At 49.4% G+C, this 23,382-nt stretch overlaps 1 protein-coding gene across 2 annotated transcripts in view; it reads right to left on the minus strand.

The window, feature by feature from the left end:
- Positions 1-23,382, minus strand: part of Dgkd (diacylglycerol kinase delta) — an 85,970-nt gene that overhangs the window by 45,816 nt on the left and 16,772 nt on the right. For both annotated transcript variants that reach the window (XM_048344478.1, XM_048344477.1), the window contains exons 2-3: positions 15,780-15,890; positions 13,750-13,830 (exon numbers count right to left, since the gene is read on the minus strand). In XM_048344478.1, coding sequence (XP_048200435.1) covers positions 13,750-13,830; positions 15,780-15,890 — 192 coding nt within the window. The remainder of the gene's footprint in view (positions 1-13,749; positions 13,831-15,779; positions 15,891-23,382) is intronic.

A 23,382-nucleotide genomic window follows, 5' to 3' on the forward strand; every position in this document is an offset into this window, starting at 1 on the left:
GAAGGCAAAGAGGCTGAGATCTGAGGACTACAGTTCAAACTAGCCTAGGCCAGAAAGTTTATGAGCACAAAAGATCAAAGCCAGCACCTAGGTCCTGAGTTCAAGCCTCACAACAGACACCAAAAGAAGAAAAAACAGTTAGATATGTTCCTACTATATGTCCCAGCAAGTTAACATTAGGTATTTATGCAGAGAAATAAAAACATGTCCACACAAAGAGCTGTATGCAAATAATCAAGGCAGTTTTGGGGGTATTTCTGCCGGTATCATTTGAACTCAGGGTCTTAGACTTGCTCAGCTGGAGCTCTACCACTTGAGCCACTGACTTTTTGCTATTTTGAGAATGAAGTTTGGTTGGCTTTTCTGCCTAGGCTGGCTCTGACCCTCAACCCTCCGGATCTCAGCCTCCTTAATAGCTCGGATTGCAGGTGTGAGCCATCAGCACCCAGCTAAGAGAGCTTTCTTTTTAAAAGCTCAAAAGTAAAAATTATCCAAATACCTACCAACATCATAATCAAATTGGTGTACACATATAGTGACCTACTCCTCAGTAATAAAAAGGAACAAATGATTGACACACACAGTAACTTTCAAAACTATTATGCTGAAGCAAAAAGGCCAGACAGAAAAGTACGCGCTGTCTCATTCCATTTCAATAGCATTCTTCTCTCCAAGTGCAAACTTCCTGTAGAGTGGCAGCACAGAGCGAGCGAGGCCTGCTCAGGAAGGGGCACACAGAGGAGAAGGATCACAAGGACACTTTCAGGGTGATGGAAATGTTTGTCATCCTAATAATGATGATTTTCAATAAGTGTGTGAGTATGTGTGTGTGTAAGCACACGCACATGTGTGTTTGTGTGTGTGTGAAATCTCACCAAGCTATCCATTTCAAATGTCATTGCTCGCTGTAGTTATGCCTCATTCCTGCTGTGAAAACATCTTTAATGCACACAGTGCACTGGAGCATTCATAAAGGAACAGTATGAACCCTTCTCCGAATAAAGGGTGTGACCATCCTACAAGCCAGGAAATGTATGCCGGTCAAGTGGGCAGGAAAACAAGCAATGTGTGTGGTGTCTTCAAGCAGCTGGGTGAACTGGCATAGTCCTGGACAACTCAGCATGTAGGCCTTGTACAGCAAGGCATGATTAGAGCCTCCCTGCCCAAAGCAAGCCCTGAAGCTCACTCCTCAAAAGAGAGGACCAGGGGGGCTGGGGATATAGCCTAGTGGCAAGAGTGCCTGCCTCGGATACACGAGGCCCTAGGTTCGATTCCCCAGCACCACATATACAGAAAACGGCCAGAAGCGGCGCTGTGGCTCAAGTGGCAGAGTGCTAGCCTTGAGCGGGAAGAAGCCAGGGACAGTGCTTAGGCCCTGAGTCCAAGGCCCAGGACTGGCCAAAAAAAAAAAAAAAAAAAGAGAGGACCAGGACTGAGAATATGGCTTAGCAGTAGAGTGCTTGCCTCGTATACATGAAGCCCTGGGTTCGATTCCTCAGCACCACATAAACAGAAAAAGCCAGAAGTGGCGCTCGAGTGCTCAGGCCCTGAGTCCAAGCCCCAGAACTTGCAAACAGGAGAAAAAAGAGAGAGAGAGAGAGAGAAGGGATCACACAGCAGCCTGGTAGCCAGTTGGGCCCATGCCCTTCCCTTGCCAGAGGAAAGCAGCCTGGACCCCAGGCACGGCTGGGTTCAGGGAAGACACTAGGACCCCTCTTCCAAGGTCCATCTGTGTCCCCTTAGCCCTTCTTTTTCTGATGCAGAAAAAGAAAACCCAAAGCCTCGAGTGGACGCTGCCCCGATTCCTAACTATCTTCTAAGTGTCTGATGATCCAGATCCTCCCCCAGTAGACCTTCACCCCACCGGGAAAGCAGTGCCAAGTTTCCTAAGACAAAGTCCAGCCAAGATTGAGGTGTGCCGGGTCCAACCCTGGGAGTGGCTGTGCAGCGAGAGAGTCCGGAGGACCACGCTCACATCCCACAGAGATCTGGCCAACAGAGCTCCTACCGCCCACCCCTGCCCCACTTGGAGTTACATTTCAACCCAGACCTTTCAGCCACGGACAGGAGGAAGCACAGTGTCAGCAGGCGCACAGGCTCTACACAGAACAGAAGTTATCTCCACTCGATAACAACTTGTTTCAAGTTTGTAACAAGATCAGACTACTGTATGTACTCTGAAACAGCAAGTTATTCTGGAACAGGAACCTAAGATAAACAACGGGGCTGGGAATGTGGCTTAGTGGCAAGAGTGCTTGCCGAGCATGCATGAAGCCCTGGGTTCGGTTCCTCAGCACCACATACACAGAAAAGGCCAGAAGTGGCGCTGTGGCTCAAGTGGTAGAGTGCTAGCCTTGAGCAAAAGGAAGCCAGGGACAGTGCTCAGGCCCTGAGTCCAAGCCCCAGGACTGGCAAACAAACAAAAGCAAAAGAACAACAAACCAAACTTTGTGTGGTTTTGCATTTTCTCTTGTAAACAAAGGCAAACATGAAAAGCGATACACACATGAATACACACCTACACAGTACCATCTGGTCAAAGAGCTCAGACCTCACCAGTGCCAGTGCTGCCAGGGATCCAAGCACACCACCCCTCCCCCACCCCACAGGCACATGCAATGGGGGGCAAGGGGCTTCACGGCCCATCCACGGCTGGCTACCAGGAGCGGCCAGCCCTCACGAGGGAGACCCAGCTTCCAGCAGCCTGCTACGGGCACACACGTCACTGTCCACGAAGCCCCACACCTGGTGAACGCCGCCAGCAATCTGGCACGGCACCTTTCCCTTCCTGCTTCTTGACGCAGAGAACAGAGTAGATGATGAATCATGGAGTGCCTGTGGCTGACACCCCTCCGCACGGCGCTCCCGAGGTCCTGCCGCCGCCCCGACGGGCCTTAATCGTGGCAGCCTCTCACACGCGGCCCCGCCCTAGGCTGGGTGTGGGTGACCACCTCAGACCCAGAGTCAGGGCTAAGTGGCGCTGTCCCACCACGCAGGAGGCAGGAGGATGGAGCCGCAGGTGGCTGGCTGAGAGGCGGCACAGGGAAGCAGCGAGGAGCTCTGGGTCAACCGCAGCGGGAGCAGGAGGCGAGGCGGGGCTGCTGTCCAACAGGGGCTCCTGAGACTCTGCACTGAAGCAGACTTCCACTCTGCCCGTCTCAGACCAGGCTGCCAGTCACAGGGGGGGAGAGTCTTTCATGAGGGGAGAGTCTGCCTATTAGAGACAGTTTTTCCTTTCTCCAGGCCAAAAGGACTGGCTCAGGAGTTCTGCTCAGGAAATACGAGATCCAAACAAGCTAGGAAGGACAACTGAGGCTGAAATCCGGATGAAGGTCACAGTTCCTCACCAAGGAGCAGCCCTGACCACCCCACACGCTGACGTCTGCTGGGAACAGCGAAGAAACTCAGAGCCACGGTTTCGCCTTACACAGGCCAACCAGGGAACTTCAGTTTGTCCCACAAGGATGAATGCCAAATAGACGCGCTTCAGAACAACACAAGAAATTACTCGTTTACACGGCTTCCTTGTTATTCAGCTGGCAATTAAATAACGGAAAGGGTCTTGTAGGTGTAATTACACTTGATAACCTTACATTTTGCTTTTCCTGTTTCTGCTGGCTATGATAACAAGGCTGGTACTTGTATAGTAGTTCATTGTGGCTGTCAATTTGAGTGGATTGAGAGACACCTAGAAAATTGGTAATGCACATTTCTGGGCATGTCTGAGGGAATCTCCATTCGAGAAGACCTGCCCTGCAGGTGGGTGGTACAGGAACAAAAGGCAGAAGGAAGAAGTTGACCTGGCATGTGCTCAGCTCCCACTGAGCAGGTGTGCTTTTTGTTTTGTTTTGCTGCTGCTGTCACCTGCAGACACTAATGTCTGCAGAGCCCTCAGCTTCTGACAGTGGGTCTGCACCAGACCGTCAACCTCAGGCAAGGGCAAGGGCAAGGGCTGCATCTTCTTTTTTTTTTTTTTCCTGATTAATTGGAGATGGAGTAGCCCAGATTTTTCTTCTTGGGATTTTTTTTTTGTTTTGGTTTGGGTGTTTGTTTTTTGCCAGCCCTGGAGCTTGGACTCAGGGCCTGAGCACTGTCCCTGGCTTTTTTTTTGCTCAAGGCTAACACTCAACCTCTTGAGCCACAGCACCACTTCCGGTTTCTTCTGTGTATATGTGGTGCTGAGGAATCAAACCCAGGGCTTCATGCATGCTGGGCAAGCCCTCCACTGCTAAGCCACATTCCCAGCCCAGGGCTGCATCTTTGACCCTTCTCTGAGACTTCCAACTTCTTTGACTGACCAGAGCTACTGGTTTCTCTGCCTCTCCAGCTTGCAGATGACCCCTGTGGGACCATCTAGCTTCAGATTGTGTAAGGCAATCTTAGTAAGCCCCATCGTAATTATCTGTGCTCTTCTGTCTCAGTTCCTCTTCAGAACACTAATGAACTCTTAAGAAGAATCGCTTTCCAAGCGGGGCATTGGTGGCTCACGCCTGTAATCCTAGCGATGCAGGAGGTGGAGATCTGAGGGTCAGGGCTCAAAGCCAGCCCAGGCAGAAAAACTGGAAGTGGCACTTTGGCTCAAGTGGTAGAACACTAACCTTGAGCTGAAGAGCTCGGGGACCTCACCGAGACCCCGAGTTCAAGCCCCACGACTCACACACACACACACACACACACACACACACACAATAACTTTTCCGATATTCACTCTTCAGACACAGCTGCTGTGTTATAGCACTAGCTATAAAATTGATCTCATTTAAAATACTTTGGAATTCCCATACCTCAGAGTAAGTGCTTAAGTGTCAGCAAGTTAAAACCCCTCTGACTGTCCTGGTAGCAGAAATGAAGGGTGGGAAAGATAAAAACTAGCTAACATAGCTGGGCGTCAGTGGCTCCCACCTGTAACCCTAGCTACTCAGGAGGCTGAGATCTGAGCATTGTAGTTCAGAGCCAACCTGGGCAGAAAAGTCTGTGAGACTCATATCTCCAATAAACCACTCAGAAAAGGCCAGAAGTGGCACTGTGGCTCACATGGTAGAGCTCTAGCCTTGAGCACAAAGAAGCTTAGGGACAGCGCCCAGACCCTGAGTTTAAACCCCAGGAGCAGCAAAAACCAAACAAACAAACAAAAAAAAAAACAACAACTAGCTAACATAGACATTTATACTGGTTGGCACCCTCACCCATATCCTAGTATACAAACAAGGACAGAGTACTTCAGTAATGACCAACTCCTTTGCACACATCCTAGTACTTTTGCAGAAGAGAAAACTGAATTCTATAAAGATCAAGTCTTCCCTTGCCTTATGGCACAGAGCTAACAAGACTTTCTTAAGCTGGGCTTGGTGGTTCATGCCTACAGCCCTATAATTCCAGAGGCTAAAGCAAGAAGATCATGAGTTCAAGGCCAGCCTGGACAACATAGCAAGTTCCAGGGCAGCCTAGGCTCCACAGTGAGGCCCTGTCTCAAAAGCAAACAAACTAAAAAAGGAAGATCTTCTCTAAAATACCCGAGTAAAAAAAATAACATACTTTAACCTCAACAATCAAGAGGCAGAGGCAAGAGAACCAAGACTTCCAGACCACCCTAGGCTACAAAGAGCTAGAGGTCACTACTGGCTACATAATAAGACCGTGTGTCAAATAAAAGGATTAATTAATTAAAGTGCTAACCATTGAGCCCACGACTCAGGAGGCCGAGATCTGAGGATCACAATTCAAAGCCAGCCTGGGCACAGAAAAGTCCATCAGACTCTTTAACCACCAGAAAACCAGAACTGGTGCTGTGGCTCAAGTGGTAGAGCACTAGCCTTGAGCTGAAGAGCTCGGGGACAGCGCCTAGGCCCAGAGTTCAAGCCCCACAACCAACAACAACAACAAAAAGCTTAGAGTTACAGTCATATCTACAGAGGCTTTGGGGAGGGAGAGGCAATCCAGGAACTAAGACTGTAAACCCTTGCCAGGCAACTCTCTCTCTTCCTGCTCCCCAAAAGAGACACTGTGGTGACCAGTGCTCGGACAGCCATCCCAGAGCAGGGGCATCCCTTTCCCAAAGGACCTAAGTGGCCCTGTGGAACCGCCAGACCCAAAAGGGAGCGTTCCACAGTCACAGCATGTATCCTGTGGTATTTTAACAGCTGCAGTGACTCCAATGATGGCCTCTAAAAAGCCATGTCTGTGCTCCATTCCAGGGAACTTGTAAATAAGACCTATTTGCAGATGCAGTGCAGTTGAGGACTGAGTAGGCCTAAATCAAGTGGCAAGGGTCCCCGTAACAGAGAAGGCAAGACACACAGGCAGGGGAGGAAGGGCACACGGGAAGTCAGAGGCGATACTGGAATGTGCAGGCTGTGAATCACCTGGAGCCACCAAGAGCTGGGAGTAGCAGGGCAGAGCCTCCCCTGTGGCCTCAAGAGAGAGGGTAGTTCCTGCCAACTCCTTGGCTTCAGATTCATGGCCTCCACAAGTATTAAGGATAAATTTCTAGTGTTGACGATGCTAAGGAAACCATGGGAAACTGATAGGCAGGCAAGTGTAATTCACATATAATTACCTTCATGATTTCCTACCAGCATCAGTATAAATCAAACAGAAAGTCCTAATGAAGCATGCAGCTTCATTGATGGAGCCACACAGAAGCAGCCCTCTAAGATGTATATCCTGGTTTTCACTCATCTCACACACACACACACACACACACACACACACACACACACACACACACACACTTTTTATTTTCAGTCCCAATTACTTGGCCAGTCCTTTTTATTAACAGTAAGGGCCCACGCCCTTTCTTCATGCAGCTCGCATATGACACCAACAACGATTTACTTCTCGCCCTCTGGCCTCTTCCCAAGATCCTCTGTCCCTTCGCTCTCGTGAGAGAGTCTGCAGCCCTTCTATCCATACCTGAGGCTGCCCCCCCCCCCCACCTTCTCCCAGCCCGGCTGTGTGGACAGCAGGCATCCATCTGCCCGTGGGTCCGCCTCCACCAGCTCCATGGTCTAAGCCCGTGTGCCTGGTCCGCCCACGTCTCATCAAAACCAGCCTGGTCTCGCCAAATCCTTTTCTAAAAGCCTGTGCCATGCTATCCAGATTCTGGAAGGTGAGGAGCCATGAAAATTCCAATGACGATCCACCTAAAATAATGGCAAGCAGCACTCATCCAGAAACAGGGCTAAAAACGGAGCAAAGTTCCAGTGGCTTATTCTTAAAACCCTAGCTACTCGGGAGGCTGAGATCTGGAGAACAGAGGTGGCTCAAAGCCAGTTTGGGCAAATAAATCCATGAGACTCCGTCTCCAAAATAACCAAACAGCGGGGCTGGGATATGGCCTAGTGGCAAGAGCGCTTGCCTCATATACATGAGGCCCTGGGTTCGATTCCCCAGCACCACATATACAGAAAATGGCCAGAAGGGGCGCTGTGGCTCAAGTGGCAGAGTGCTAGCCTTGAGTAAAAAGAAGCCAGGGACAGTGCTCAGGCCCTAAGTCCAAACCCAGGACTGGCCAAAAAAAAATAAATAAATAACCAAAGAGCCAGCTGGAGGCAGGGCTCAAGTGATAGGACACAGTGGCGAGGACCTGCGTTTAAGCCACGATACTGGTCAAAAAACAAAAACACCACTTACAGCAGAAGAAAACTTTCTCTTGGCTTGTGGGCTAGTGAGGGAGAAAGGAAGGGCCCTGGAGAGCATGGTGAGCCCGCAGCCACGCTGCAGGCAGGGCTCACCCTCCCGGGGGTCCCTTCCTGGGTCTAAGATGTCTTCTAGCAGTATCTTCAACTAGACACCAAGCATTCTCAGTTCCTAATATTGAGAGTGAGTCAATAAAGTTTAACTGATCAACTGTCACACAGGCACAGTGAAGCACCTGCTGACACAATCACAATTACCAGAAACTCGTGACAGCGCTGTTAAGGATGAAACAGTAAATAAAGCAGAACACAAAACTACACCTGCACTGATAGGTGGATAGTATATGAAGAATTCAGTGTTCCCCTAGGAAGTGTGTGAAGGGAACAGGAGAGGAGAAAAACACTGCTGGGCTACTGTGAGTGCATTTCTCCCTGTAGCCTAAATTTCCTTAAAATCTTTACTCCAATTTACATGACTTAAGATATAAACTAATAAAATGACGCACATGTGGGTCTGATACCTGGCAGGCATGAACTGTGGTTTCCCAGGTGAGCATTCCTGAGCTCCAACTCCCTCAACCTGTCGACCTGGCTGTCACCTCGCTCTGCCAAAGGAGCCAGGCCCCACCCACAGCAACGGAGCCGCTTCTTGCCTTCCCTCCTGCGCTCCGCGCCTGCTGCTGTCCTGCTTATCGCAGGACTATTGTTATTTCTTCCCCACTAAGGAAGCTGTGGAGAACATGTTTCTCACCCCCAAAATACCCTTCAGGTCCCCAGAACACAGCTTGCCAAGTTCTTCTGGTTTTGTATCTGTAGCCAGGCCAAGACCTTACTTGTCAAAGGAGTCCTACATTCCCTGGGGATAAAGAAGCCATTTCAGCCTCGCTTGGGGGTGTGTAACAGAGCACTGGTCGGGTCTGGCCCTGTCCATCCCCAAGGTGAGGAACCCCAGCGCACAGGAGTCCCTGAGGCCGGCGTCTCTTCATAGGGTGCTTATGGCAACTGCCCGTCCCCAATGTCGTGCCCAACAGAAAGCAGAGACTGGACCTGCATGTGGCTGGCACTCACAGACAATCCTTCAACGTCCGTGGCTTCAACTCCACATGCACAGACCAGCATGAAGTCCACACTTACTCATGACAGTGAACTACATAAGTGCCATGAACGATCCTCAAGATGGGTGGCCACGACTCCTGGAAAGCTTGGGGAAAATGTCCATTTGTAAGTCAGCTTCAGAATCTCTGAGCATGGGGCCAGGAATTGTGTGTGTGTGCGCGCGCACAGGCGTGCCAGACTGGGGCTTAAGCTCGGGGCCAGGGCACTGTTCATGAACTGTCCGGCTCAAGGCTAACACTCTACCACTTGAATCAGAGCTCTACTTCCAGTTTTTCGGTGGTTAACTGAGGATAAGAACGTCACTTCCGTGCCCCGGCTGGCCTTGAATCATGATCCTCAGATCTGAGCCTCGTGAGTAGCTAAGACTATACAGATATGAGCCTCAGAGACATTTGGGAACTTTGGTCTGACCATAGGAAAGCAGGCAAGGTGTCCCATGGTACCTTCATTCCTTTGGGAGCTGGACCTCCAAAGCCCAGGGCCAACAGGCACCTGACCCATGGCAATCCCTAAACAAGAGTGGCCAGACTGTAGGAGGCCTGCGGTACAATGGGCAGGGTAGGAGGCATGGAAGACCAGGTGCCTCAGGCTATATCCAGGGACAGATGAGAAGCCACTCGCACAATGATTTACAGCACTTTTTACAATGGGCAGAGCATGACTCTTTTTAATGATTTTGAATTTGGGATATATTCCAGAAAAACCTGTCTTTCCTCTTTAAGGTTCATCCTACCATAGCCACTGCCATGACTAGAGAGGTAACAGCACTGCAATCGGGCTGCTTCAGGTCTGCCAACACCTAGAACAAGCATAGTGACTGTTCATTTAGATTGTTCAGCAAACCCAAGAATCATGCAACATTAAATTTGAGATGCAAGGATAACAGGCTAGAAGAAAAATTTCCAATCACAATAATACCCAATCACAATAATGAAATAGGTTGGCTTACTGCCTTCAGTTTGTGCATGTAGCAATCGGTGAGTCCTTGTAATCCAAGTTAGTAAGAGCACACACTTGCCGGTCCTCCTATTTCCATAATAAACCCATTTTTTAAATGAGGACACAGAGGCTCAGGCTCATTATGCAGCTTACCAAAGTCACCGTCTGGTAAAAGAGTGAGTGCCTCACCACACCTGGTTTACACAGCCCTGGCCCTTAAGTACTTAAGTGACCTTGCGAGAAGAGGAGGCCTTCTACTTCCAGAGACTGAAAGGAAGGAATAGAACCTATTCCTGCTGGCTGGGGCCTCTAGCTGCTAGAGGAAACAAAGACCATGAACGTTCAAAGACAAGAGCTTCCTTCCGGGAGGCTCACTGTCTGGTTTGCCCTGGCTTGGTAAGAACTCTGTCCTTTGTACCTTGGACACAGGTCATGGCCCAGGAAGGCCCTCAAAACACAACCTGCCCAATCAATGAATGAATAACTGAGCAAAGTTCCCAAGGAACAAAACAAAGCTTGTGATCAAGTAGACACAAAATAAAATATTGAGAGGATTTCAGTAACAAAGTCCCTATGTTAAATAGGTTTTTAAAAACAAACAAATGTTATTTTTAGTAGTTTTAAAAAGAAAGACCAGTGCATTCAAGCAAAATGGTATCTAAATATTACTCACATTTTATAATGAGTAATATTTTTCTTTTTCTTTTTTGCTGGTACTCAGGCAAGTATAGCTTGCTTACTCAATTGGTACTCTACCACACGAGCCATATCTTCAGCCTAGCTTTTCGCTGCTTATTTTAGAAATGGAGTCTTAGGAATTTTCTTGCCTAGGGTGAATTCAAGCAAGATCCTCTAGGTCTTAGCCTCCTGATAACCAAGATTACAACCAAGAGGGCTGGGAATAGGGACTAGTGGTAAAGTGCTTGCCTCATATACAGGAAGCCCTAGGTTTGATTCCTCAGCACCACATATATAGAAAAAGCCAGAAGTGGTGCTGTGGCTCAAGAGGTAGAGTGCTAGCCTTGAGCAAAAAGAAGCCAGGGACAGTGCTCAGGCCCTGAGTTCAAGCCCCAGGACTGGCAAAAAACAAAACAAAACAAGATTACAACCAGGAGCTACCACATCTGGCTATAATGTAATATTAAGTATCAAATGCTTATAAATATAAACACCCAAAGAAAGCTTAAATGGTGACAATTTACTGATTCCTAAGTAGAAACCAAAGAAGCTGAGAAGATGGCTAGAGACTATATAATAATACCACAGGACTGACAGGCAAGCCAGAACTCAGTCAAACCAAATAATCTGTAAAAGAGTATACCATAGAATGTGGCTTGGTGGTAGTAAAGTGCTTGCCTAGCATGCATGAAATCCTGGGTTCAATTCCTCAGTACCACATAGACAGAAAAAGCCAAAAGTGGTGCTGTGGCTCAAGTGGTAGAGTACTAGCCTTGAACAAAAGAAGCTCAGGGACAGTGCTCATACCCGGAGTTCAAGCTCTAGGACTGGCAAAAAAAAAAAAAAGAGTACATCATAGAAGCAGAGGAAGTAAAACAAGCCAGATAGTGGAAAAAATAAAGCCATCTTCAAATTCCTCTATCTCACATCAGATATCAGATAATCTGCTGCTTTCCTGTCTGCCTACCAGAAGTACCCTCTGAAGGAAGACATCACAACGGCCTCCTGAACCGAATGCCATCTTCACAATTTTTCAGTCAGTACCTGCCAACTAAAAACACCAGGCATAATAGCAGGAAAGAACAAGGGAGTGAAAGCGAGGAGAAAAATGAGACAATATAGAAAGATGTATAGAAAAACCAGATGTAAAGAGTTTCTGACACAGATTTCCACATAAATGTGCTAATAACTACATTCAGTAAAACAGAGTAAGAGTAGAACCTTTGGAAGACACCTCAAAAGCTTAGAGAGGTTCACGCCTGGAATTATAGCTACTCTGGAAGCTGAGATCTGAGGATCACTGTTCAAAGCCAGCCCAAACAGAGAAGTCTGTGACACTCTTAACTCTAATTACCCACCAAAAAAGCTGAAAGTTGCTCAAGAGGCAAAGTGCTAGCCTAGAGCAAAAAGACTCAGGGACAGTGCCCAGACCCTAAGTTCAAGTCCCAGGACTGACACATAAAAGAAAAAAAATACAAATACTAGTAAAACAGGGAAAGTGATATAGGAGACATCAAGAAAACTTGGGGGCTGGGGATATAGCCTAGTGGCAAGAGTGCCTGCCTCGGATACACGAGGCCCTAGGTTCGATTCCCCAGCACCACATATACAGAAAACGGCCAGAAGCGGCGCTGTGGCTCAAGTGGCAGAGTGCTAGCCTTGAGCGGGAAGAAGCCAGGGACAGTGCTCAGGCCCTGAGTCCAAGGCCCAGGACTGGCCAAAAAAAAAAAAGAAAACTTGGCCATCTCAGAAAGCCATGAAGTAAAACTAAGAGCAATCGCATCAAAATAGAATACGAAGTTTAAACACAGGAGGGAAACTCCATTTGTAGCAGCAGTAACATCAACAGCTAACCCACATAGAAAAAATAAGATAAAGCAAAACTTAAAAGGACCTGAAAACTAACACCTAACCAAAATTCTCAGATCCTAAACATGAGGAAAATGACCTGCTTTTGCTGAGCTATCAAAGGCAAATGCTTTTTTGCTTGTGTGAGGAGAGCTTAATAGTAATTTTTAAACTGTAGTGCTACAGGCCTTGTACAGGCAGGTCTAACATCAGCACGCAAAGCCAAAAGTGTGAAGTTGGGCTGGGAATATGGCCTAGTGGTAAAGTGCTTGTCTTGTATACATGAAGTCCTGGGTTCGATTCCTCAGCACCACATATATAGAAAAAGCCAGAAGGGGCGCTGTGGCTCAAGTGGCAGAGTGCTAGCCTTGAGCAAAAAGAAGCCAGGGACAGTGCTCAGGCCCTGAGTTCAAGACCCAGGACTGGCAAAACAAACAAACAAAAGCATAAAGTCATACCAGACAATGCCATTCCACGTAGCCATTAAATAACATTACACACGCTTAGATCAACTGGCATGGGGAAAATCCACTGGCGAGTATCAAGAAAAAAAGGCAGGATGAGCTCAGAGCTGGTGGCTCACTCCTGCAATCTTAGCTACTCAGGAGGCTGAGATCTGAGGATCACAGTTCAAAGCCAGCCCAGGTAGGAAAGTCCATGAGACTCTTATCTCCAATTAATCACAGAGAAAGCCAGAAGTAACACTGTGGCTCCAGCGGTAGAGTGCTAGCTAGCCTTGAGCAAAAGAAGCTCAAAGACAGTGCCCAGAGCCAGAGTTCAAATCCCAGGACCAGGAGAGGGAGGGAGGGAGGGAGGGAGGGAGGGAGAGAGAGAGATAAGATGAAAGAAAAGAGACGAGTACACTGTGAAGGATTGGAGGTCAAGACACAGATCTACAGAAATGAAGACACACGGGTGAGTGGTTGCTGCCTGCCAGAAGGCACAACACAAGAACGCTGACAGAAAGCACTACCCACCTCTACAAATGGAAGGGAAAAGCTTAATTGTAATTTTATAAAATAGAGAGAGAGAGACACACACACACACACACCAAAAAATTAACATTCTGTGTTTTGAATGTAGCTGAATTATGGCTGCTTTTCAACTGCTTTAATATACTTTTCTTTACAGAAAAAATTAAAATAATCAAGATTTTAACAGCTGGTGGCTGGCTTAGTGGTGGAGCACCCGAGCATGAGGCCCCGAGTTCAAGCCCAGCACCACCAAAACTAAACTAGTTAATTCATTAAATTAAAATTTCCAATTTTTCTACAGTACCACAAAAAAATTTTAAACTCTGTACAAAACTGTTAATACATAAACCATAACATGGCAAAAAGAATTTCATTTGGGCTTTTTAGTTGCTTTGTGCTTGCTTGTATTGCCAAATTCTGTTATCCTCCAACTACAGAACTGTTTTCAGCATTGGAATCACGTTTTTCCAATCGTCATTCCAATCAAAGGGAAGCAGCCCAAGGGGTCTGCGGCGCGTCCTCTCAGCGGCTCCTGCGTGAATGAATGGCAATCTCACCGTGAAGCTGTTGTTGACGTTTTTGGTGCTCGATTCAGCCACGCTGGCGTCTGTCAGGTCCACCTCATCAAATATGATTGACTGGAGAAAAACGAAATATCAAATATGATTGACTGGAGATTAAAAAAACAAAACCACAGGGCCTTGCACTTGCCAGGCAAGTACCCTTCCACTGAGCTAAATCCCCAAGCCCTCCCTTAGCTTTTTTGCTCAAGGCTGGCACTCTACCACTTAAGTCACAGTTCTACTTCAGGTTTTGGTTTTGTTTCTGTTTTTTGGCTAGGTAACTAGAAAAAAGAGACTCATGGACTTTCCTGTCTCAGCTTGCTTCGAATCGCTATCCTCAGATTTCAGCCTCCTGCGTAGCTGGGATTATAGGCAGGAGCTACTAATGCTTGCCTACATTTCCTGCTTTTAAATGTAAAATATGTCCTCAGTCTATGTCCCAGCCTGGTCCAAATGGACATCTGCCCTCGGGCTATAGTTTTTCTAGATGACACACATAGGAAAGTGTTGGGGTCAGCTGGGCCTTTAAGGGGCCACAGCTGACCTCGGCCTGTCCCTCCCCTTCCTGTCTTTAGAAGGAAGAGAAGCCCCTGTTCCTGGGGCTAGCATGTGTGCTATGGCGGAGGGGTACCCCAGGGGCCCATCCTTGGGGGGCTGGACCTCTGCCCACAAAGGAAGTCTCCTGACACCACTTGAGGGACAGCCCCTTGGGACCAATCAGGGACCCCTCTCTTGTGCCCGCCTTTGGGATATATCTGGGGGGCTCCTCATTTGAATAAACAGAAGCCCTAGAGGTTTTCTCCAGGGGCCCACGCATCCGTGTCGTTCTTGGCGGTTTTGGGGCACCCTGCGACCACACGCCACCGAGGGTTACCTGTGGCCATCGCTCCCACGTGACAGTGATAAAGGACCACCTAGGAAGGGGCGGATAAGCCCCTTCCCCCCCCAAGCGGAGGGGAAGTAGAGAGAGAGAGCCCAACAGGAAAGGTCCAGCTAACATAGCTTGCTGTGTGGGAAGAGACCCTAGTAGAGGAGATCCTGCAATAAGGAAAAGCAGGGAGCCGGGCAGAAGGCATCCAGTCCCGGAAAGTCACACAAGCTCCAAGCCAGAGCTGGGAGTCGGGCTTAGGGTCACCCGCTCCCCAATTTTCCTTCCTTTCTCCCTCAAGATTCCTTCCTTATTCCTTTACCTTCCAGTTCCCTCTATTCTAAGATGACCCCACTGTGAACCCCTGGAGGAAATATTAGAAACTAAGAAAACAGGCTCAATCTTCACCTTACCCACCAACAGGCCCAAAACACCAGTTTTTAAAAAATGAAGGGCAATCTATGGTCAGAACCCTTACTAAGCAAGTTGCTTTACTCCATTTCAAATTTTAGCCCACTAACTCTCTAGGGACACTTCTCAAAGTGACTCTAGGTATTTTAAGTATTAGGACTGCCACCAACACAGTGTTGCGAATCTCAGCCCACACGCCAGTGTCTCACGTCCCAGTCACCGTGTGCACCAGTGGAATGCGCCGCTCCTCCTCGGACAGTAACCTGCCCGGGGATTCTGGCTTTGAGTCTTTCCTGCAGTGGCCACTCAGAACGAGGGCTGGCTGTTGTAAAGCCTAGAAATACAGAATCTCTGTGTGCTTGCTTTGGAAGTCCATACACTAAAATTAGAAATGAAGAATGTTGCACACTGACTTCAAAACAACTTTTAGCCCATGATAGAGATGCTTTGGTCTGTGCCCCACATCTTTCTGAAGAGAAGATATCCAATTAGGATACAGTTCTGCAATCATTTCTCCATTCTTACAGAAAAGTGAACAGAAACAGTATTTATAAACAATAAGAAACAGTATTTATAAACAATAAAACATGCTTTGAGACAAATAAACTCTGACACCTTAAGAGTGTTAAAAAAACAAAGAAACCAAACAACAACAATCTAGCTGTAAGTAACTGGTCTGCAATCAAGGCCCCCTGCCCAGACACTGTGCACGCAGCGGCCGAGGGTTCCTCTTCCCGGGTCTCACCTTTGCAGTTTTGGCGTAGTACAGGGTTCGCCCTCGGAGCTTGAAGTACCTCCTCTTTGATCGCTGGAATGAGTTGTTCTGTTTGGTCAGCATACCTTCTTTGATGATGGTCTGAAAGCACAGGAACATACTTGTGAGCGTGCGTTTCCGAGGGGCCTCTTCACCCAGCTGACTGGAACATGCCCTGTGGTGGCCATGAGCCTTCGTGTCCCTAAAGAGCCAAGTAGCCTACCAGGAAAAACAGTTCTCACACTCTGACAAACCTTGACCCTTGTGCAGACCAAGCACCACTGGGGGAGGAAGGGGGCACCACAATCCTCTAGGGGGCCATGGAGTGACTGTGTGGGGCGGATGTCAGTGCCCTAGATATACACAGATTAGAGCAAAGGGGAAACTGAGGCTCATGGGACTGCAGTAAGCAGTAGCTGAGGGACAGCTGGGCCACGGGTCTGGTGCATTCTCCAACTTCAGCATTTTGTATTTTCCAGCTATTCTTGGCCCTGTCTCCATGTTCTCTGGCCTCCTGCCATTTCTCAGGATCCTGTTGCCAAACTGTCTATATCCATCTCTGAGGTTCAGCACAGTTCCAGGCCTGTGCTCCATTTGGCCATCTGCACTGTTCACCGGCCCGTATGGGCATCTAATCTGTACACACTGAGAGAGAACAGTGCCCAAGCCCGATGCCCGCGCCACCCGCTGCCGATGAACCCACCTCACACAGGCGAGGCTGGGCACACCACGAGACAGCGCATGCTCAGGGAGCTTCCCAGCCACAAGATGCCCCAACCACGCAGAGCCACGAGGGGAGTCCACTAGGAAGTGGGAATGGGGTGGGGCTCGGTGGCAGGGCACCAGCCTAGCAAGTGCAAGGCGAGGGTTCTATCCCTGGCATTGCAAAGAAAAGAAAAAAATCCACATGTAAAAGAACCCAGGACCTCACACTCTGCTTGGTACCACCTTACACGATGTCTGACCAACACCCATGCCACAAGGAGTCTCAGCAGTCCCATACAGCTTTGCACTTTAGTTGACCTTACAGCAGCGTGTGTACAAAGTACATATATAAAGTTTACCTAGAACTACATGAAACTTCCAAAGGAACGCCAGGGTGAATCAGGATGTGCGAGAAACACACTGGCTTGCGGGGATTCCCATCAGCCTGTCCTTCAAAGGGGGAGGACAGAAAAAACTCCTGAAGCTAGCCTCTACCCCACCTACCCCATGCAAAGGGTAAGGCCCAGCCACACAGACCAGCATGGTATCTGGGGAAAGGGTCTCTCCTCTCCCCCTGCCTTGGGATGAACTCCCAACCCTCCTGGGGAGGGTGGGCTGCCTGTGCCAGCACTCACCCATCCCTCCACAGACAGGCTCCCCCTCTCCCCTCCAGACCACTAGCATGGAATCTTCTCTGGGACCAGCCCGCTGCTGTCAGCCTCCTCCGGCTCCTTCAAAAATTGCTATTTCTCACCCGTGGCTTTTTCCCTTCACCTCCCTAACTTCTGAAGAGGTCACCTACCCCCTCTCCCAGGAAGAAAGACATGAGAAAAACAACCATCTCCCACAGTCCTGGAAGACGAACACGGATGGGCCCTGTGCTGATACAGAACAAGGTGCCGCTGCTAGGACACAGGCCAATGGCAGCCCAGAAGCACTGGTGACCAGCGTGGCTTCTAAGCTTCCTTCCAGGTCCAAGAGAACATGGTGACACTCATGTCGGTCCTTCTGCAACAGCAGTCAAGAGTGCTCGACACTGAGATCCTCTCGGTGGGTTTCAAAGAACTCACGCTGCACAGACACCTCCTTGCCCCACCCCTGGGACCATCCTTACCTCAACAGGGGCAGAAACGGCTTCCATCTCTGGCCTATATGCAAATTTAAAACTAAAAATAAATAAATAAATAACACAACCAGCAAGCCAAAGCCCGGGAAAGTTTACAAATTATCTTTAAAGAACAGACGCTAAAGCACTTTTTCCTACATCTCCTGCTACTCATACATAAAAGAAAAACCAAAACGAAAACACAATCCACCCCAACACGGGTGTGTGTGCACACACGCACACACATACAGACACAATCTTTCGCAAAGCGGATGAGAGTCTGTATCTCAGGCCAACCAAGGAGACCTGCTGTTCTATTTATAGAGCAAGCATGCTCAGAAAAAGACTGGTAGGTTTCAGCGGAAGAGGCTGGGGAGAAGATAAAGACCAGTGTTTCTTTGAAGCTTTCCCAGAAAGTACATTTCTTCTCATTTGTTGCTTCTAAACCCTATGGGCATGTTGCAGAGTATGTTTAAATACCAGGCCAAAGTAATGAGCTAAATTAAAAGTGGTCAGGAAAACCATGTGCCATGTTTTGCGCTGGTGGCCTGTGAGAGGCACCAGAGAAAGGCTGTCCCGCCCCCCCCACCCCACCCCCACAGAGCCTGCTGCCTTCCCTCACTCACCTCAATGCACACAGAACGCTAACCACAGTTCAGTCCTCTGGAGTGCCCTTGCTACAGTCAAAGACCAGCAACTCGCACAGGGGCCAAGAAAATGCCCGGCCATCAGTAGATGGCAGAAGAGCAGCAGGTGGGAAAGCCAACACACCACTACTCCCAGCTCTGAAGAGGATGAATCCTGAAGCAAAACCCAGAGTGCGAGAGAGGAAGCCCATGCAGCCCTGCGAGCCACAGCCAACCACTGACACGGCGGACACACAGCCACCCATGGCTCCAAGACCACAGTCAGGGGGACCAGGCATCATCTCCAACAGCCTCGACTCAACAAGGCAGTTAGTTCCAGCTGGGTGCTGGGGGCTCACAACTGTAATCCTGACTACTCGGGAGGCTGGTATCTGAGGACTGTAGTTCAAAGCCAGCTGGGACGGAAAAGTCTGTGGAACTCTTATTCCAACTAAGTCAAACGTGGAGGTGTGGCCCAAAAGGTGCATGCAGTACCAGTGGTGAGCGAAAACACTATAAGGCAAAGTGCCCAGCCCCTGGCTTTGAGCCCCACTACTAAGCAAGGAAAAGAGAGTAGGGAGATGAGAAGGAGAAAGAAGGGAGACGAGGAAGAAGAACCAGAGGTCCACCAGGAGCCCTGGTCCAACAAGCCCTCTGGAAGGGATCCGAGAGGGCCCTGATCCAGTGACAGGGGTACAGGAAAAGCTCAGGGACAGCACGCAGGCCCAGCATTCAAGCCCCAGACAGAAATAGGAATAGATAGATAGATAGACAGACAGATAGATAGATAGATAAGCATGCACACAGATGACAGATGAGGATACAGGGTAGAAAGCTCAAGTGACTCCACAAGTGTCCAACTCAAGGAGAGGAAGGGTCTGTCCATTCTAGATATGTTGAGTCTGCTGGTAGCAGATAACTGGGAAGTTCAGAGCAGAATCCTCCCTAGAAGCCAATTTGCAAAGATGCCTGACAAGGTCCCCTTGAATGTGTGAAAAGGTGTGAGATTCAAGGAGACTTAAGGGAACAGGGACCCCTACATCAGAGGTAGAAAAGAAGAGAGGAGGGAACTAGAAGACCACACGCAGACGGCCGGTGCTGTCAAGCTGGGTGGCAGGTCACAGGGAGGCCTGGAGGTTAATGCATGTGGAGCCGAGCACAGAGCCACTCGGCACAGTGAACGGGACAGGAAGGGAAAGAAGGAAGCAGAGTTCCTGTGGGTGGGGAGGTGGAAGTTGCTCCACAGGCGGCCTCAGCCTCCTCTTGCCCCTGCCCTAAATGCAGACACAGCTAGGGCCGTGGCAGTCACACAAGACATCATTCCAGCTGGAAGTCCCTGTCCATGCTAGGCTAGTACTGAACTGAACGCTGGTGAATCCAGGATCGGGGGCACCTCCCCCACTCCGTCCACTGGTGCTTCCGACCCCACTCACCCGGGTCACCTGTGCGTCCTCTGCGGGACACGAGCTGCACGTCAGGCACCGGACTCTGCTGCACACACTTCCTTCAGTGGCTGCCCCTTGTTGAAATGCTCAAGACTGGGCCCCTCGTCTCCTGTGTTCAGGTTTCCACCCCAGGCTTTCCTGTCTCTTGCCTCAGTATCTCTCAAAGTGTAACCTCAGGGGTAGAAGTGTAGCTCAGTGATAGTGGAACAACTTCCTGCTATGGGACAAGCCCTGGGTTCTGTACCCAGCACACACGCGCGCGCGCACACACACACACACACACTCTGCTCTCCTTCCCATGCTCTGAAGCCTATGAGAGCCCAAGTGGTCTGGGCACAGCCATGCTGGAGAGTCAGTGGTGGAGGCTATCACCCTCCCTCCACCCTGCCATCACAGTCCCCTCGGCCAGTGGTGGCTCTCAGCTGCCTGCACTTGAATTCCCTGGCAGGCTCTGAGAAACTCCAATTCCAGGCTCCACCCCACCGGTGAAATCAGAGCACATGGAGGGGGGTCTACAGGAGCCACCATGTTCGTGGCACCAGGCCTGAGAACCCAGACCCAGTCACAAGCCCGCCCTGCTCTCAGAGGGAAGCCTAGTGGGTCCGAGCTCGGCTCTGACAAGCTCTCCCCACTGTCCTGGAGCTCTTCACAAAGGGCTTCTTGTCACCACACTTTTCCAGAGTGTTGGGGACTACTAGGCTTGAACTCTGGACCTCATATTTGCTAGCCAGACACTCTACTGCTAAACTAAACCTCTATCCCTGTTTCTCACTGGTGTTTTGGTTTGGAGTTGTACCAAGGTTAGCTGGTACTCAGGGCCACCATGCTTGCTCAACTTGCTTGCTCAGCTGGTACTTTACCACTGCAGACTAGATTTTTTTTTTTTTTGGTTGGTTGGTTAGTTGGTTGTGGGGCTTGAACTCAGGGCCTGGGTGCTGTCACTGGGCCTCTTTGTGCTCAAGCCTCTACCACTTGAGACACAGCACCACTTCCAGTTTTCTAGTGTTTAACTGGAGATAAGAGTGTCAGGGGCTTTCCTGCCCAGGCTGGCTTCAAACCAAGATCCTCAGATCTTAGCCTCCTGAGTAGCTAGGATTACAGGCGTGAACCACTAGTGCCTGGCTTCTAGACCCACGTTTTTTAGAGATGGAGTCTCTCGGACTTTTTTTTTGCCTTAGCTAGCTTCAAACTGTGATCCTCTCTGGATCTCAGCCTTACATGAGAAGGTAGGGTCACAGGCATGAGCCATCAGCGGCCCAAGTTCACTGGCTATTTTTGAGTTTGGGTCTCACTTCCAACCCAGGCACAATCCTGGAGCACAAATCTGCCTATTTCAGTCTCCCCCGGGGTTGCTGGGTGATAAGCATGTGCCATCGTGTCCAGCTGCCCGTTGCTGACAGTTCTCACAGACTTTTCTACCCGGGCTGGCTCGGAACTAAGGTCCTCCCATTCTCAGCCTCCTAGGTAGGATTGACAGGCATGAATCACTGCACTTGGCTCCCTTTCTCTCAGCTAAAACTGCAGGACCAAACCAAATGCCACAGCCTCTGGAAGGGGGAGCATTCCAGACCATTCGAGGCAGAACCAGACATCATCTGCTTGGCAAGTATATGAACATCCATTGCAAGACTGCCTCTTCCAGCAGCCCAAGTCCTGTGCGATCCGATAGTCTTGTATCACAGTCACCCCAGGGCCTTGGGAACTGTGTATCAAATACCACCAAGGCTAATTTCTCAGAATAAAACTGGGCTGAAAGTGAACAAACATTTCACAGAAATAGAAATAGAAATGGTCCTTAAACACTTGAAAAGATGTTCATCCTGGCTCATAATTAAGAGAAAAACAAGTAGAAACCAATGGGAAATACTATTCCTCACCATCAGATTGACTAAAATACAATAAATAGGTAACACTGTTGGCAAGACTGAGCTGCCATGGGGACAAGACAGGCTTGCAGCAAGACTGTGCCCACACTTCCCTTCCACTCCCCAGTCCACCACAAGAAGTGAGCCCCAAACACACCTTGCAAAAGACAAGACGAGGGGCTGGGAATATGGCCTAGTGGTAAAGTGCTTGCCTCGTACACATGAAGCCCTGGGTTCAATTCCTCAGTACCAAATAAACAGAAAAGGCTGGAAGTGGTGCTGTGGTCAAGTGGTAGAGTGCTAGCCTTGAGCAAAAAGAAGCCAGGGACAGTGCTCAGGCCCTGAGTTCAAGCCCCAGGACTGGCAAAAACAAAACAAAACAAAAAACAAAAGACAAGACGAGCTTCCACAGTGGCATTTGCTATAAATCGGTATAGCAAAAGATTGAAAATAACCAAATGTCCACTGCCTGGAAAGTGGCTAAGGAGAAAGAAAAGAGATGACCCAGAAAGGAAGTGGGGAGAGGGAGGATCTAAACCTCAGAAAGGAACAATGAAGGATAAACCCATACTACGAGAACAAAAATGACGAAATGCTTACACAGGGAAAGCAACTGAGTCCAGACAGGCCACCACCAGGCCTCTGGAGCAGGGCTCCTGAAGCCCAGCACGGGGGAGAGGACTGGCACGAACCCTGCACCCACTCCACAGCTGCCCACTTTGTCACACCATGACCCTCTCAAGGGAGCCACGGCAAACGGCTGTCCCTACTGTCGGAACAGGGGGCAGAAGCAGTGTGTGTGGAGTGCCCATCCGGCGCCAGTGTGCCCACAACTGGGGTTATTCGGTCTCATCACCCAGGGAAGTTACTCACAAAGAGACTGAGGGTCAGAGGGAGCACTCTGCCATCCACAGAGAGGGAACAGGTTCAGGACCTGGGCCCAAATCTATCTGATTTCAGCTTCTCTGTGCTTCCATAGCAAAATGAGAAAATGTAAATGGAACCTTGAGGAAGCTTTCCTTCTTAGTTTTGCTGTCACGAGTTCAGACTTTTCCTGAGTGGACCTGCACACAGGGAGGCGGGGGGGGGGGGTCTATACAGCAGGTCGACCTTGACCACAAGTGGAGGACTCCCTCAGATGTACACTGCTCATGGGCCAGTCAAGGTGGAAAGAAGCCTGCAGGGCCAACCCCATCCCCATGGGGCTGAGGAATGAAGCAAATATTTATCTAACACTCAGAACCACAAACTTCAGGGAACTCGATGATGAAAGGGATGGATCCTTGACCCAAGAGGCCATGCATGGGCACAAAGGAAGAGGTACTAAGGGGTCAAGAAAGACAACAAAGACACACCCTGCGGGGATGGACTCAGCTCCTCTACTTCCTGACTCTTTGGAAACTCCTAGGAAGCATGTTCAGATGCCGTGAGAGTATGGGCAGCTTGAAACTCAGGGGTCAAGAGGACACACAGGGCTGGGAATGTGGCTCAGCGGTAGAGTGCTCGCCTACCATGCATGAAGCCCTGGGTTCGATTCCTCAGCACCACATACACAGAAAAAGCTGGAAGTGGCGCTATGGCTCAAGTGGCAGAGTGCTAGCCTTGAGCAAAAAGAAGCCAGGGACAGTGCTCAGGCCCTGAGTCCAAGGCCCAGGACTGGCAAAAAAAAGAAAAAAAGAGGACACACAGGCCAGAAGCAGACACACGGGGTCCCTGACCCTCAATCCCCCCTCTCCATGCACCTAGTGAGGACGCTAGGAACCACACCTCACCACACAAGGCTGGGCAGACACTGCCAGTGTTCAAATGTCAGCTTCCTTCACCATGTGGTGAGCTTCCGCTGGAAAT

Source organism: Perognathus longimembris, chromosome 4 (assembly GCF_023159225.1).
Source record: "Perognathus longimembris pacificus isolate PPM17 chromosome 4, ASM2315922v1, whole genome shotgun sequence".
In the NCBI taxonomy this organism is placed as follows: Eukaryota; Metazoa; Chordata; class Mammalia; order Rodentia; family Heteromyidae; genus Perognathus; species Perognathus longimembris.